The following is a 13,535-nucleotide window of genomic DNA, read 5'->3' as shown; positions in this document are numbered from 1 at the left end:
CACTGAAATCGTTCAGGACACGGGTCAAAATGAGGTATGCAAGGGAAAACATCAGCGTGTGTTCATGTGATTTTGAATGAAGTGATTGTAATATACTTTGGACTGTCTTTAGGGTGATGATAAGAATACAATTGTTCATTCATCTATATCTTCAAAACTGTGTTTTGTGTTTCATTTTTGACTTTTATTCTGTTTAACACAAACATGATTTGATACACACACAAAAAAACGAAAATAAGCCACATCATTTAGTTATTTTCATTTATTCATCTTTGGTCAAAAAATGTGTGAGACTGCAGTGTTACCCTTATACTGGAACAATCCAATGAGCATTGCACCGTTCCTCCGAAAACGGCGTATGGCTGCCTAAATGGCGGGGTAAAAAACGGTCATGCACGTAAAATTCCACGTTGCTAAAAACACGAGTGTACGTGAAAGTTTGAGCCCACGAACGCAGAAGAAGAAGAAGAAGCATTGCACCGGTTTCTCTTCATTCGTGTACAGGAGCAAGGTGTTCTTTTCGAGTTGCATCATACACTGTGAGACTACACACTGTTCATCTCAGATTCTGATGTTGCTATTCCTGGTTACAGTGTATTACGACGAGACCCACAGCAAAGTAAAGAAACTGGTTTGCTTCTGTTTTTAAGTGAATCAGTTAGCTATACACAATTAACACACTTTGAGCCATTTGTGGGGGCGGGGATGTAGCTCAGTCGGTAGCGCGCTGGATTTGTATCCAGTTGGCCGCTGTCAGCGTGAGTTCGTCCCCACGTTCGGCGAGAGATTTATTTCTCAGAGTCAACTTTGTGTGCAGACTCTCCTCGGTGTCCGAACACCCCCGTGTGTACACGCAAGCACAAGACCAAGTGCGCACGAAAAAGATCCTGTAATCCATGTCAGAGTTCGGTGGGTTATAGAAACACAAAAATACCCAGCATGCTTCCTCCGAAAACGGCATATGGCTGCCTAAATGGAGGGGGTAAAAAACGGTCATACACGTAAAATTCCACTCGTGCAAAAAACACGAGTGTGGGTGGGAGTTTCAGCCCACGAACGAAGAAGAAGAAGAAGAAGAAGAAGAAGAGCCATTTGTGGAATCGGTGTGGATTGAAGTTTAAGTTGAAAAGAGCACCTCCACTCCTGATAGGTTTCTGTTATAGACATCCGCCAGAGCTTTCTTTCTTTCTTTCTTTATTTGGTGTTTAACGTCGTTTTCAACCACGAAGGTTATATCGCGACGGGGAAAGGGGGGAGATGGGATAGAGCCACTTGTTAATTGTTTCTTGTTCACAAAAGCACTAATCAAAAAATTGCTCCAGGAGCTTGCAACGTAGTACAATATATGACCTTACTGGGAGAATGCAAGTTTCCAGTACAAAGGACTTAACATTTCTTACATACTGCTTGACTAAAATCTTTACAAACATTGACTATATTTTATACAAGAAACACTTAACAAGGGTAAAAGGAGAAACAGAATCCGTTAGTCGCCTCTTACGACATGCTGGGGAGCATCGGGTAAATTCTTCCCCCTAACCCGCGGGGGGTAAATTCTTCCCCCTAACCCGCGGGGGGTAAATTCTTCCCCCTAACCCGCGGGGGGATCCGCCAGAGCGAGCAAACTGGTCAGCAAGTAGTTCTTCCAGTGACATTGCACAAAGACTGCACAGTTTTCCCTTTACTAGAGCAAGGCATTCTTCCGGTGTTGCACTGTGGCATTAAAAAAATCCTCCACTTCACATTACTCAAATGCCCTCGAAGACCAGTACTTCAAAGAATTCGTCAGCTGATGTCTTGCAGAAAGGCTGCGCAATTGTTTGCTTACTGGAGCAAGCCACTGTACATTAATTCGACTCTGTACTGCAGCATAGAGGTATCGACAATCCTTCACGTCACATAACTCAATTGCCATCGAAGAACGCGTCTTCAACCAATTCGTCAGCTGGTATCTTGCACTAGTAAGACTGCACTATGTTTCGCTTACTGGAGTAAGCCACCGTAGATTAAATCACATCTGTACTGCAAAATCGAGGAATGTCATTTAAACCATCCTCCACTCGAACAAAAATCAGTTGCCCTTCAAGCCTCTGTTGCTGAAGGTCATCAACTGGCGTCTTGCAGGTTGTCGAGCAGCAGGGATGTAATGTCAAGCTTTTCAAGTTGTGTGACTGCACAGTTTTTGCGTAACCAATCTAGCTGACAGCTACGAAGTGACCGCGTTCAGAAAAGTATGTGCTGAAACGCCCGCGATAGTTGTAATAACAGCAGCAAGACCAACTGACTACGCTACTCTCGCGGGCGCCGGGCATGTTTTGCACGCAGTACACAACCGGTTAGTACAAATTATGGATCGGAACTCGCTCCCGTTTTTGCGTATTCAAAATGTCAAAATGTGTAGTCGAAACGAAACGTTTGCGTAGTATAAGACAAGCATGCGTAGTTGCGTAGTTTGGGGACCAAAATCGTAGTTTACTACGCTCAATGTGTAGTGTAAACAGGTCTGAGCTGTCCTTCCAGTGTTGCACGGTGTTGTAAAACGGCAACATGTTTCTCTCTACTGGAACAAGCCGACCTCGGTTACTTCACTTCTGCACTGCAACATCGAGGAACAAGAATCATCCTCCCCTTCACAAAACTCAAAAGCGCCCCAAGGCTCTGTTGTTGAAGAAGTGGTCAACTGGCGTCTTGCAGTTTGTTGAGTAACAGGGATGCGAGGTCTTGCTTCTGTAGTTGTGCTTCCAGCTCTGGTTGCTTGTATACTGCGACCTGTAACACACCAGTCACAGACAGTTCAATCAACAATTTTCTGATCAGTCAATTTTATCTAATAATAATAATAATAACAAGAAATTCCTCCGAGGTAGGAAAAACACCCCCGTCCTTACCATTCTCACTGCCACCAACTGAGAAGGTTATTTCCCTTTGACCATTAATATGTCCCTCTATAAGTCCTTGTAGAATCTTAATCCACCAATAACTCCCTAACCGTGTGTTTGACTGGTCCCAATATTTGTAAGGACCGTCTCAGGAATGTATAGAACCTGTTCACCAAGTTTGGTGACGATCGGTCCGTTCATTCTTGAGATCTATATGCGAACACAAACACACAAACAAACAAACAAACACATCGACCGAATCCTATACACACCCCTATACCGGGGGTGTAATAATAAATTAACTTTCTATAGCGCAAGTCCCGATTCACAGCTCCAAGCGCTTTACAATTCCAATAAACACACACGCACGCACACACACACACGATCTCCCACAATGCCGAGAGGAATGGGTCACGTGAGAGAGAAAGCGGGAATACGTCACTGAACGAAAGGTTTCTGTCCCGTGAAGACGTACTTAGTGCTCTAATCCCTTTCCTCTCTACATTGTGGTCGATAAAACCACAATTAGACTTCACTTACTCAGGTACGCTCATCATAATTTTGCAAATATCTCAAAGTGAAAGAATCTGGTCTTCTAAGAGAAGGAAGGGAGTTTTAAAATGGTGTCAAATGTACAGACATTGAGGACCAAACATATTTGAGAAAAATGTGTCTTAATAAGAGGTAAGTCTTATATTGGAAGGTCTCAAAAGTGGATTTCACTGTACAGTGGAACCCCCCTTTTAAGACCTCCAAAAATCTGACCAAATCTTATAAAGGAGGGAGTCTTAAAATAGGGATAAATTTACAGAGGTTATGAATAGAAAGTCGAACAAGCAGGGTCTTAAAAGGGAGGAATTTGGGGTCTTTTTGTGAGTTCCCTGAGCTTTTTAGCTGTCATGGTCACCTTATGGGGAGAGTGTTGCGTGCAACTATGTCTTTTACCACACGGGCAGCATAGCGCCCTCTTGTAGAGTACAAACTACCACTGCATAAAAATCAATCACCTGTTGTAGAGTACAAACTATCACTGCATAAAAATCTATCACCTTTTCTGGTGCAGTGAACTTGGCCTTGAGAAAGTTGACATGCTGTGCAGAGATCTTCTCCTGGTCTGTGAGAAGTCCACAGGCGGTCAGCAACTCTGTGAGATGACCTCTGTCAATGTACAGGAGCTTGACCAGCTTGGACACGGGAAACTGGCACGTCTTGCTGCTGTAGGCCATGCTCATCACACGCACCGCATGCCTGCAACATACACAATGTGTCGTCATGGTACACGTCAGACTGTGGTGTTTTTCCAAACCGCTTTTACCGAAAGAGAGCGAAGAATAGCTTTCTCGCTCACACACACACACACCCCACCCCTCCCAGACACACAGGCAATGCACACACACACACACACACACACACACACACACACACACACACACACACACACACACACACACACACACACACAGTGATATGGAGGCAAATCGTGAAAATGTGCACACAAATACGAACATACAAACACACTACTGTGCACAGACATATATATATAAATATATATATCAGTGCACACATAATCACACTCACAAAAAACACCACACATGCACACACACACATACTGACACAAGTGTACACACACACTTACACAAGTGTACACACACACACACTGACCAACACACTGACCTACACACACACTGACCAACACACTAACAAAAGTGCAACCCCTTTCCACCCCACAACCCCTAACACACACTCACACTGTAAGCACTAAACACACAACATCACAACAACCTTCATGACTTACAATCGCGCATGACAGAAGTGTCGGTGGATAGCACAGAGGCACAAGACAGAGGAAGTCTGCATGGAGCGACGGAAGAAGCGTACAAAGTTTCCCTGCTGGAAGGCCAGGTTGAGGTCTAAGGCATCTTTCACCGTTGCACTCTCTCTGTGGAAGAAAAAGATACGAAATTTTACAATTTCCTTGACAACAGAATTAAAGAGATAGAAAGCTGGACAGAGAAAACAAGAGAGAGAGAGAGAAAGAATGCGCGATAAATAATGACGTCATAACTAATCATGACAATTTAATACACTGTAGATCACGTGCGGGAATATAGCTCAGTTGGTAGCGCGCTGGATTTGTATTCAGTTGGCCGCTGTCAGCGTGAGTTTGATCCCAGGTTCGGCGGAAATTTATTTCAGAGTCAAATTTGTGTGCAGACTCTCTTTGGTGTCCGAACTCCCCCCCGTGTACACTACATTGGGTGTGCACGTTAAAGATCCCACGATTGACAAAAGGGTCTTTCCTGGCAAAAATTGCTTAGGCACTGTTAATAATTGTCTACCTATACCCGTGTGACTTGGAATAATAGGCCGTGAAAGGTAAATATACGCCGAAATGGCTGCAATTACTGGCCGTATAAAATTTCATCTCACACGGCATCACTGCAGAGCGCCTAGAACTGTACTCACGGAATATGCGCGATATAAGCCTCATTGATTGATTCCGTATTTTCTTACCATCCTGACAAAGGCAGTTTATATGCCGAAATATTGATCAAAACAAGTACCTGGTTGCTGGCGTGTCTTCTTGTTATTTAAATGTTGTACATGTATGCAATATTAGAAGCTTGAAACCCATTTGTATTAAAAACCTTTTTCACAGACCCCGAGCAAACGAAGGTGACTCTTGCAATAGTGACAATCACAAGATGGCAAAGTAATATCCTAATAAAGAAAAGAGAACAAAAAAGAAAATATTCAGAAAAAAACATACAACAACACACAAACATGAAGAGCTTTTAATTAAAAATGCCCATAATAAAACTAACAAACTAAGCCAACTTGATGAGTGCATTTGTTCTTTTTCATTTTTTTTCATTTTCATTACTTTATTGTCCCATCGCTGGTAAATTCAGGTTGCTTCCTCCCAGTGGAAAGCTCACAGCAACAGAGTCGCGCTTCCCAGGTGTAATCAGCCACCTGCACTTATGGCAGAATGACCGAGGTCTTTTACGTGCCACAATGGTGACACGGGGGTGGAACATGAATACCGTCTCATACAGTTGACTCGTGTCTGTCCCGGCCCTGATTCGAACCTTCCATGGTGTTTCAAATTTGTACCAGTACGATTTTCTGCACTTCCACAACTCACCTGATGTGATGAGGAACTGCCAGACCTTGCTGGATGCTCTGGTTACTGCCCAGGTTGTGTAGCAGGTAGACAGCCTCAAAGACAGGCTGGTTGTTGTGGGAACCAGGTGTGGCGTCGTAGAGACGGATCAGCTGCTTCAGACACTCCAGCAGGTGCTGATCGTTGATGACGGGGTCAAACTGATTTACAGGAGCTTCGCACATTCTGCACAATCAGTTGATTTCATTTTCATTTCATTAACTCTGTGATCCTCCCCCGACAGCGGCGTATGGCAGGGTAAAAACGGCCATACCCATAAAACCCATGGGAGTTTCAGTCCATGAACGAAACAAACAAACTCTGTTATCCCAATGCTGTAAAATCTGGGTCGCTTCCAAGCTAGCACTAGCAGCAACAAGTCACGTAACAAAGATGTGTGCGTGTAATGAAAGGTCTGCACGATCGTTCATTTCATTTTCATTTCATTTCATTTACTCTATTATCCCAATGCTGGGAAATTTGTGTTGCTTCCTCCAAATGGAAAGCTAGCAGCAACACGAGTTGCCGGGTGTGTGCAGAATGAGGTGTAATCAGCCACTTACACGCACGGCAGAATGAGGTGTAATCAGCCACTTACACGCATGGCAGAATGAGGTGTAATCAGCCACTTACACGCATGGCAGAATGAGGTGTAATCAGCCACTTACACGCACGGCAGAATGAGGTGTAATCAGCCACTTACACGCACGGCAGAATGAGGTGTAATCAGCCACTTACACGCACGGCCGAATGAGGTGTAATCAGCCACTTACACGCATGGCAGAATGAGGTGTAATCAGCCACTTACACGCATGGCAGAATGAGGTGTAATCTGCCACTTACACGCATGGCAGAATGAGGTGTAATCAGCCACTTACACGCACGGCAGAATGAGGTGTAATCAGCCACTTACACGCATGGCAGAATGAGGTGTAATCAGCCACTTACACGCACGGCAGAATGAGGTGTAATCAGCCACTTACACGCACTGCAGAATGAGGTGTAATCAGCCACTTACACGCACGGCAGAATGAGGTGTAATCAGCCACTTACACACACGGCAGAATGAGGTGTAATCAGCCACTTACACGCATGGCAGAATGAGGTGTAATCAGCCACTTACACGCACGGCAGAATGAGGTGTAATCAGCCACTTACACGCAAGGCAGAATAAGGTGTAATCAGCCACTTACACGCACGGCAGAATGAGGTGTAATCAGCCACTTACACGCACGGCAGAATGAGGTGTAATCAGCCACTTACACGCACTGCAGAATGAGGTGTAATCAGCCACTTACACGCACGGCAGAATAAGGTGTAATCAGCCACTTACACGCACGACAGAATGAGGTGTAATCAGCCGCTTACACGCATGGCAGAATGAGGTGTAATCAGCCACTTACACGCACGGCAGAATGAGGTGTAATCAGCCACTTACACGCATGGCCGAATGAGGTGTAATCAGCCACTTACACGCATGGCAGAATGAGGTGTAATCAGCCACTTACACGCACGGCAGAATGAGGTGTAATCAGCCACTTACACGCAAGGCAGAATAAGGTGTAATCAGCCACTTACACGCACGACAGAATGAGGTGTAATCAGCCACTTACACGCACGGCAGAATGAGGTGTAATCAGCCACTTACACGCACGGCAGAATGAGGTGTAATCAGCCACTTACACGCATGGCAGAATGAGGTGTAATCAGCCACTTACACGCACGGCAGAATGAGGTGTAATCAGCCACTTACACGCATGGCAGAATGAGGTGTAATCAGCCACTTACACGCATGGCCGAATGAGGTGTAATCAGCCACTTACACGCATGGCAGAATGAGGTGTAATCAGCCACTTACACGCACGGCAGAATGAGGTGTAATCAGCCACTTACACGCAAGGCAGAATAAGGTGTAATCAGCCACTTACACGCACGGCAGAATGAGGTGTAATCAGCCACTTACACGCACGGCAGAATGAGGTGTAATCAGCCACTTACACGCATGGCAGAATGAGGTGTAATCAGCCACTTACACGCATGGCAGAATGAGGTGTAATCAGCCACTTACACGCACGGCAGAATGAGGTGTAATCAGCCACTTACACGCACGGCAGAATGAGACGTCTTAGGTATGTCCCGGCCGGGGTTCGAACCCACGACCTCCCGATCACGGGGCGGACGCCTTACCACTAGGCCAACCGTGCCAGTTTAGGGTTGCCTTCTGGCTGGGGATAGCGAGCTGCCATACAGTATGCCGCTTATCACTTTGTTGTTGTATCATTTGCCTTGACTTAAAAGTCTTGAAAATAATGTCACTGTTATTAAAAGACTGACTTTCTCAGAGAGAGGAAAAATATCAACAAGTTTTAGACAAAGTGTAAATTGCTGTGGGCTTGTGAATTTTAAGAGTTACCCCCTTTTAAGACCCACCATTTTAAGACCCACCATTTTAAGACCCCCCATTTTAAGACCTATCCCCTTATAAGATCCTAATTTTTAAGATTTTTGGCTCATAGCATGTAAATTCACCTCCCTTTTAAGACCGGAAGTTGTCAAATTTTTTAGGTCTTAAAAGGGGGGTTCTACTGTAGCTTGCTCAAACTAGTGGAAATGTTCAAACTGGTAATCAATCAATCAATCAATATGAGGCTTATATCGCGCGTATTCCGTGGGTGCAGTTCTAAGCGCAGGGATTTTTTTTATATTTTAATTTTTAATTTTTATGCAATTTATATCGCGCACATATTCAAGGCGCAGGGATTTATTTATGCCGTGTGAGATGGAATTTTTTTACACAATACATCACGCATTCACATCGGCCAGCAGATCGCAGCCATTTCGGCGCATATCCTACTTTTCACGGCCTATTATTCCAAGTCACACGGGTATTTTGGTAAGGGATACATGAAGTGTAATTGTTGTTACCTATATCCGGCGTAGACATGGAAGCGCACGATGTGTTCGAGGATGGTGATTAGATGTGGGCCGTCGAGTCCTTGCAACACTGCATCCTGACGCACCGCGCGCAGACGATCGAACACATAGTCGTACACATGACACCAGTCCCGCTCTGCGATCGGTGCCACGCTAAAACAACCCACTGGCGTTGCACACACTTGATTCTCTGATTTCATGAAAAATTTATTATTCACATTTATACAAATAAGGGTAGTTCCTTCTGCTTGCGTTTTTATGTTTTGCGTTAATTGAAGCACAAGTTTAAATTACACATAAACTGTTTCACATGATTATGACCCAATTCTATTCACGTTGACAAAATGAGCAACAAAACCAAACTCCAACTTTGAAAATTGTATTATGTCGAAACTTAGATTTCAATAACTTTAAAGTAAACAGATTTTGCATGTGCGTACACACAGAACCAAATGCATACATACATACATGTACAAAATATACATGAAAATCATAAAACACAAATGTTTCCTTTCTTCTCCAAACCCTCACCCATCCCTACCCTGGCCCCCTCCAAAATCTTCCCCACCCCCCCCCCCCCCCCTTTTTTTCTGCCACTCTCATTGTTGACAAACTATTCCGTACTTCTCAAAGAGGTAGACCACAGTACGTAGCAGCACAGGACCGGGGCGAATGTCGGCAGGCGATGGCTGCACTCTGCCCGCAGCCGGCCGTGAGAACGCTTTTATTATTCTCTGGGGGTCTGCTGGAGGTCTGCATATGTTGGATGAAAAATACATATGCATTACGTATCATCACTACAGTGGCACCCCTCTTTTATGACCCCCCAATTTAAGACTCCCTCCTTTTTAAGACCTTGTTTTCTCAGACTTTCTGTTCATAACCTCTGTAAAGTTACCCCCAATTTAAGACTCCCTCCTTTTTAAGACCTTGTTTTCTCAGACTTTCTGTTCATAACCTCTATAAAATTACCCCCAATTTAAGACTCCCTCCTTTTTGAGACCTTGTTTTCTCAGACTTTCTGTTCATAACCTCTATAAAGTTACCCCCAATTTAAGACTCCCTCCTTTTTAAGACCTTGTTTTCTCAGACTTTCTGTTCATAGCCTCTATAAAATTACCCCCAATTTAGGACTCCCTCCTTTTTGAGACCTGGTTTTCTCAGACTTTCTGTTCATAACCTCTATAAAATTACCCCCAATTTAAGACTCCCTCCTTTTTAAGACCTTGTTTTCTCAGACTTTCTGTTCATAACCTCTATAAAATTACCCCCATTTTAAGACCCGATTTTCCTCAGATTTTTTAAGGTCTTAAAAGGCGGGTTCCACTGTAATGCTGATTTTTTAGGACCTCAAACTATTACTGTATTAGACTTACAGAAAAGGAGTGGAGGTACACTACATGACTTATCACAAACTTTAATAGGGTTATTCTTGTTGTAAGATAATGAATGCTAGTAATACATTTAAAACCCACTTAACCCCCCCCCCCCCCCCCCCTGCCTCAGTTTGTTGTTGCTAAGACTACCACCTTTTTAAGGCCCTAGTGTTCCACATTTACTGTTCAAAACATTTGTAAAGTTACCTCCCTTATACAACCTAATTTTCTCATACTTTTGGAGGTCTGAAAATAATATGAAAATAAACAAAAACCGATGCGATAATAACCGCATCATGTAGAACTGTATCATTGTATGGCCTACCTGCGTGGTTTACCTGGCTGGTTCCTCAAAATCTCAAACCGATGAAGCAGCCCCTCTCTTTCACGTCTGAAACCAGAAACATGATAAATGCAACATGTTTTCACCCACAAAGGTCCTAAACATGTGGTTAAAGCCCGTCCTTAAATTATTGAGCCCGAACCATTCGACTTCATGTAGACGGCATGAAATCGTTTTACCGTAAATTCAGTGCTGTAGCTTTGTGCAACAAGCTTAGCGAAGTATACTGCGCGTAGTCGACTTCGCCCAATTAATGACAAGCTTCACAAGGGTGCAAATGTAAAATGCCATGACTGATGACTGTAGAAATCTGGCTAAATGCTATTCATATAAAACTAATCTTAACTCCTTCACTGCCACAGTATAACAGCATTATCCGAACGGTCTATGGGAAAGAACTGTGTTTAGAACCCCTACAAGTACTTGGACAGTGGTTACCTCCCATTTAGTTTTCAGAAATGTCCTGAAATGTTATTGACACAAATCCCACGTATGAGATACGGTTATGGGCGTAGGACAAACCGAAAATGACCACGTATTACATACGGGGTGGGCAGTGAAGGGGTTAAACTTCAACTTAAATATCATCCCTGTAAAGTTGTAAGTATGTAAAAATAATTGTTAAAACCTGTTGATGCTTCACATATATACTTGCACTAATACCTGAGAAGCACTACTAGCACACAGCATCTCAATAGAGTCTTTTCTCACACTCACAGCTTCATTTCAGAAACAGGACACATGGTCTGGCAGGTACCCTTGATTATGTTGACTGGCACTTCTCCCTCAGGCTCCATCTTCACAGACACACCTGCACACAGAACAATAAATAATTAACAAATAACATAATCAAATGTTGTCAATGGAACCTTAATTGTCCATGTCAGTGTCATCCTCCTTCAGGCGAAGAAATTACAGTGGTACACCCTTTTAAGACTTAAAGGTAAACAAATCTGAGAAAATCAGGTCTTAAAAAGGAGGAAGTCTTAAAATGGGGGTAAATTTCCGGGAACACACTACTTCCAATTCCGTAGGGGGGTGACTATCCTCAACCCGGCGGGTCCCCAGGTGGCGGATAGGGGAACGGCCCCCAGATATGAGGGCCAGCTGCAAATAGAATAAGCAGTCCCGGACTAACTAGCGGTGTCTCTACCAGGACGGGGTGGGTTGGCAGATGGCACTGACTACCCTATTAATGCCCTACGTGTCCGATGACGGTTACACCATGCGAGTAAAGCCCTGTCCAGACTTGGACGCCGTTTTACGCTCTATGCGCCGCAGGCCGTTTTGTGCGTCGCGCGGGATTTGCCGAGTGGCCACACATCGACGATTTTTTTCACAACGCGGTATCAGTGGAGCGGGTCACCTGACAAGAAGGTTCAGTTGCATTCGACTGCCGCGCCGCGAGCAGCTGACGTCATCGCTCTGGTTTGCTCTGATTGGTCAAATTTCCGTCGTTCTATGTCTGTGTCATAGAAATTAGAACACGCGCTATTCTTCTGCAAATAACGCTTCGCGATCACAGCACGACGCGGTGCGCCCAACGGGGCCGTTTTGAGCATAAGTCAAATGTGGACAGGGTCGGCCGGGAGTGTCTGGACGGGCCTTAAGAGCCGCATTAAAAGCTTTAGCCCCGGGGTGGGACCCCCGGTAAGAAATCCCCCATGTGTTCCCAGGGTTAGGTTTTTGAGCCAGGAACTAAGGGCGGGGTAACCCTGAAAGAAACCTAAGGGCTGAAGTCGGAGGATCTGGGCCAACAGGCGCACCTTAACCAACCACAGATCCACGCAAATCGCAAAATGAAATGTCAACAGCGAACGACAAGAAGAAGAGGTAAATTTAGAAAGGTTATGAACAGAAAACCAGACAAAATAAGGTCTTAAATTGGATGTGGAGGGTCTTACAAGGGGGTTCCACTGTAAGTGTAACATAAAAGGAGAAAGTTTAAACTTTGAGCACAGCCGCTTAAAATTATTAGTGCCTCTTGGCATAAAAGCTCGAGGAACCATCAACTGATGTATTGCTCAACATCTAGAGATGGTAGTTGTTAATGGTACGTAATTAGCTGGCTTAATTGTCCTCTGGAATACTCTGGAGACTGGTGTCAGCGTCAGGAAGAGGGTTAGCATAAGTGTAAAGATTGTGTTTCTAGTCTCTACTACTATTAGTATTAGTTATTACTACTAATACTTCTAGTCCTACTACTACTGCATGAGTACTACCATGTACTTACAATATGAAGACGTGGTTAATGTGAATGGCTTTCAGTTAAAAGAAAGTGCAAACATGCCTCTTGGAAACTTTTCTTTTATTTCATACTCATGTAGAGACTGTGTGCATATGATGAGATCATTTCCACAAAACAAAACGAAAAGTGTCAGACATTGAAAACCAACAATTTATAGACGACTAAAATAATGCTCGCCTCAGTCGTGCGAAAACTACGATCTCGATCTCCTACAAAAACACACATAACAGAAATATCAGACAAAAAGTATTCCACTTCTCACGATAAGCAATAATTTTTTGCCAACCTTCTGTCAACGTCAGCACACACAAAAATACTAGGCGTCAACACAAACCTTTTTTTTTCCCTTGTTCGAGGGAAGATAACCCTCAAGCAACTTTGTTTGCAAGTTATCTTTTCACACAACTATTAAACAACAATGCCCAGCCAGTGTTTTGTTTTATTTTATTTTATTTTGTTTATGCGTAAACGGTACCTATAAGTTACAAAGAGCAGTCAGTAATGAAGGGAATGAAGAAGACATTTAATAAGAAAGAATGATATCTAAATCAATTACGAAAGATGAGGCTACAGTAAATGTAGAAACATC

The 13,535-nt window shown here is 43.8% G+C and overlaps 1 protein-coding gene across 2 annotated transcripts; it reads right to left on the bottom strand.

Moving 5' to 3' along the window:
- Positions 1-8: 8 nt before the first annotated feature.
- Positions 9-13,314, bottom strand: LOC138950608 (SAC3 domain-containing protein 1-like). 2 transcript variants are annotated; one of them, XM_070322315.1, is made up of 9 exons: positions 13,233-13,314; positions 11,416-11,509; positions 10,681-10,746; positions 9,604-9,732; positions 8,971-9,132; positions 6,028-6,231; positions 4,675-4,818; positions 3,929-4,127; positions 9-2,769 (listed from the first exon to the last, which is right to left on the bottom strand). In XM_070322315.1, exons 2-9 carry the CDS (start codon positions 11,493-11,495, stop codon positions 2,677-2,679), a joined length of 1,077 nt encoding a protein of 358 aa, XP_070178416.1. In that variant the 5' UTR covers positions 11,496-11,509; positions 13,233-13,314; the 3' UTR covers positions 9-2,676. The 2 variants fall into 2 exon arrangements, with proteins under 2 accessions (XP_070178416.1, XP_070178417.1); XM_070322316.1 differs by lacking the exon at positions 6,028-6,231.
- Positions 13,315-13,535: the final 221 nt, after the last annotated feature.

The sequence above is a fragment of the Littorina saxatilis genome, linkage group LG16 (assembly GCF_037325665.1).
Source record: "Littorina saxatilis isolate snail1 linkage group LG16, US_GU_Lsax_2.0, whole genome shotgun sequence".
In the NCBI taxonomy this organism is placed as follows: Eukaryota; Metazoa; Mollusca; class Gastropoda; order Littorinimorpha; family Littorinidae; genus Littorina; species Littorina saxatilis.
The sequence above is the reverse complement of the archived record's forward strand: the minus strand, read 5'-3'. Positions and strand labels throughout refer to the sequence as shown.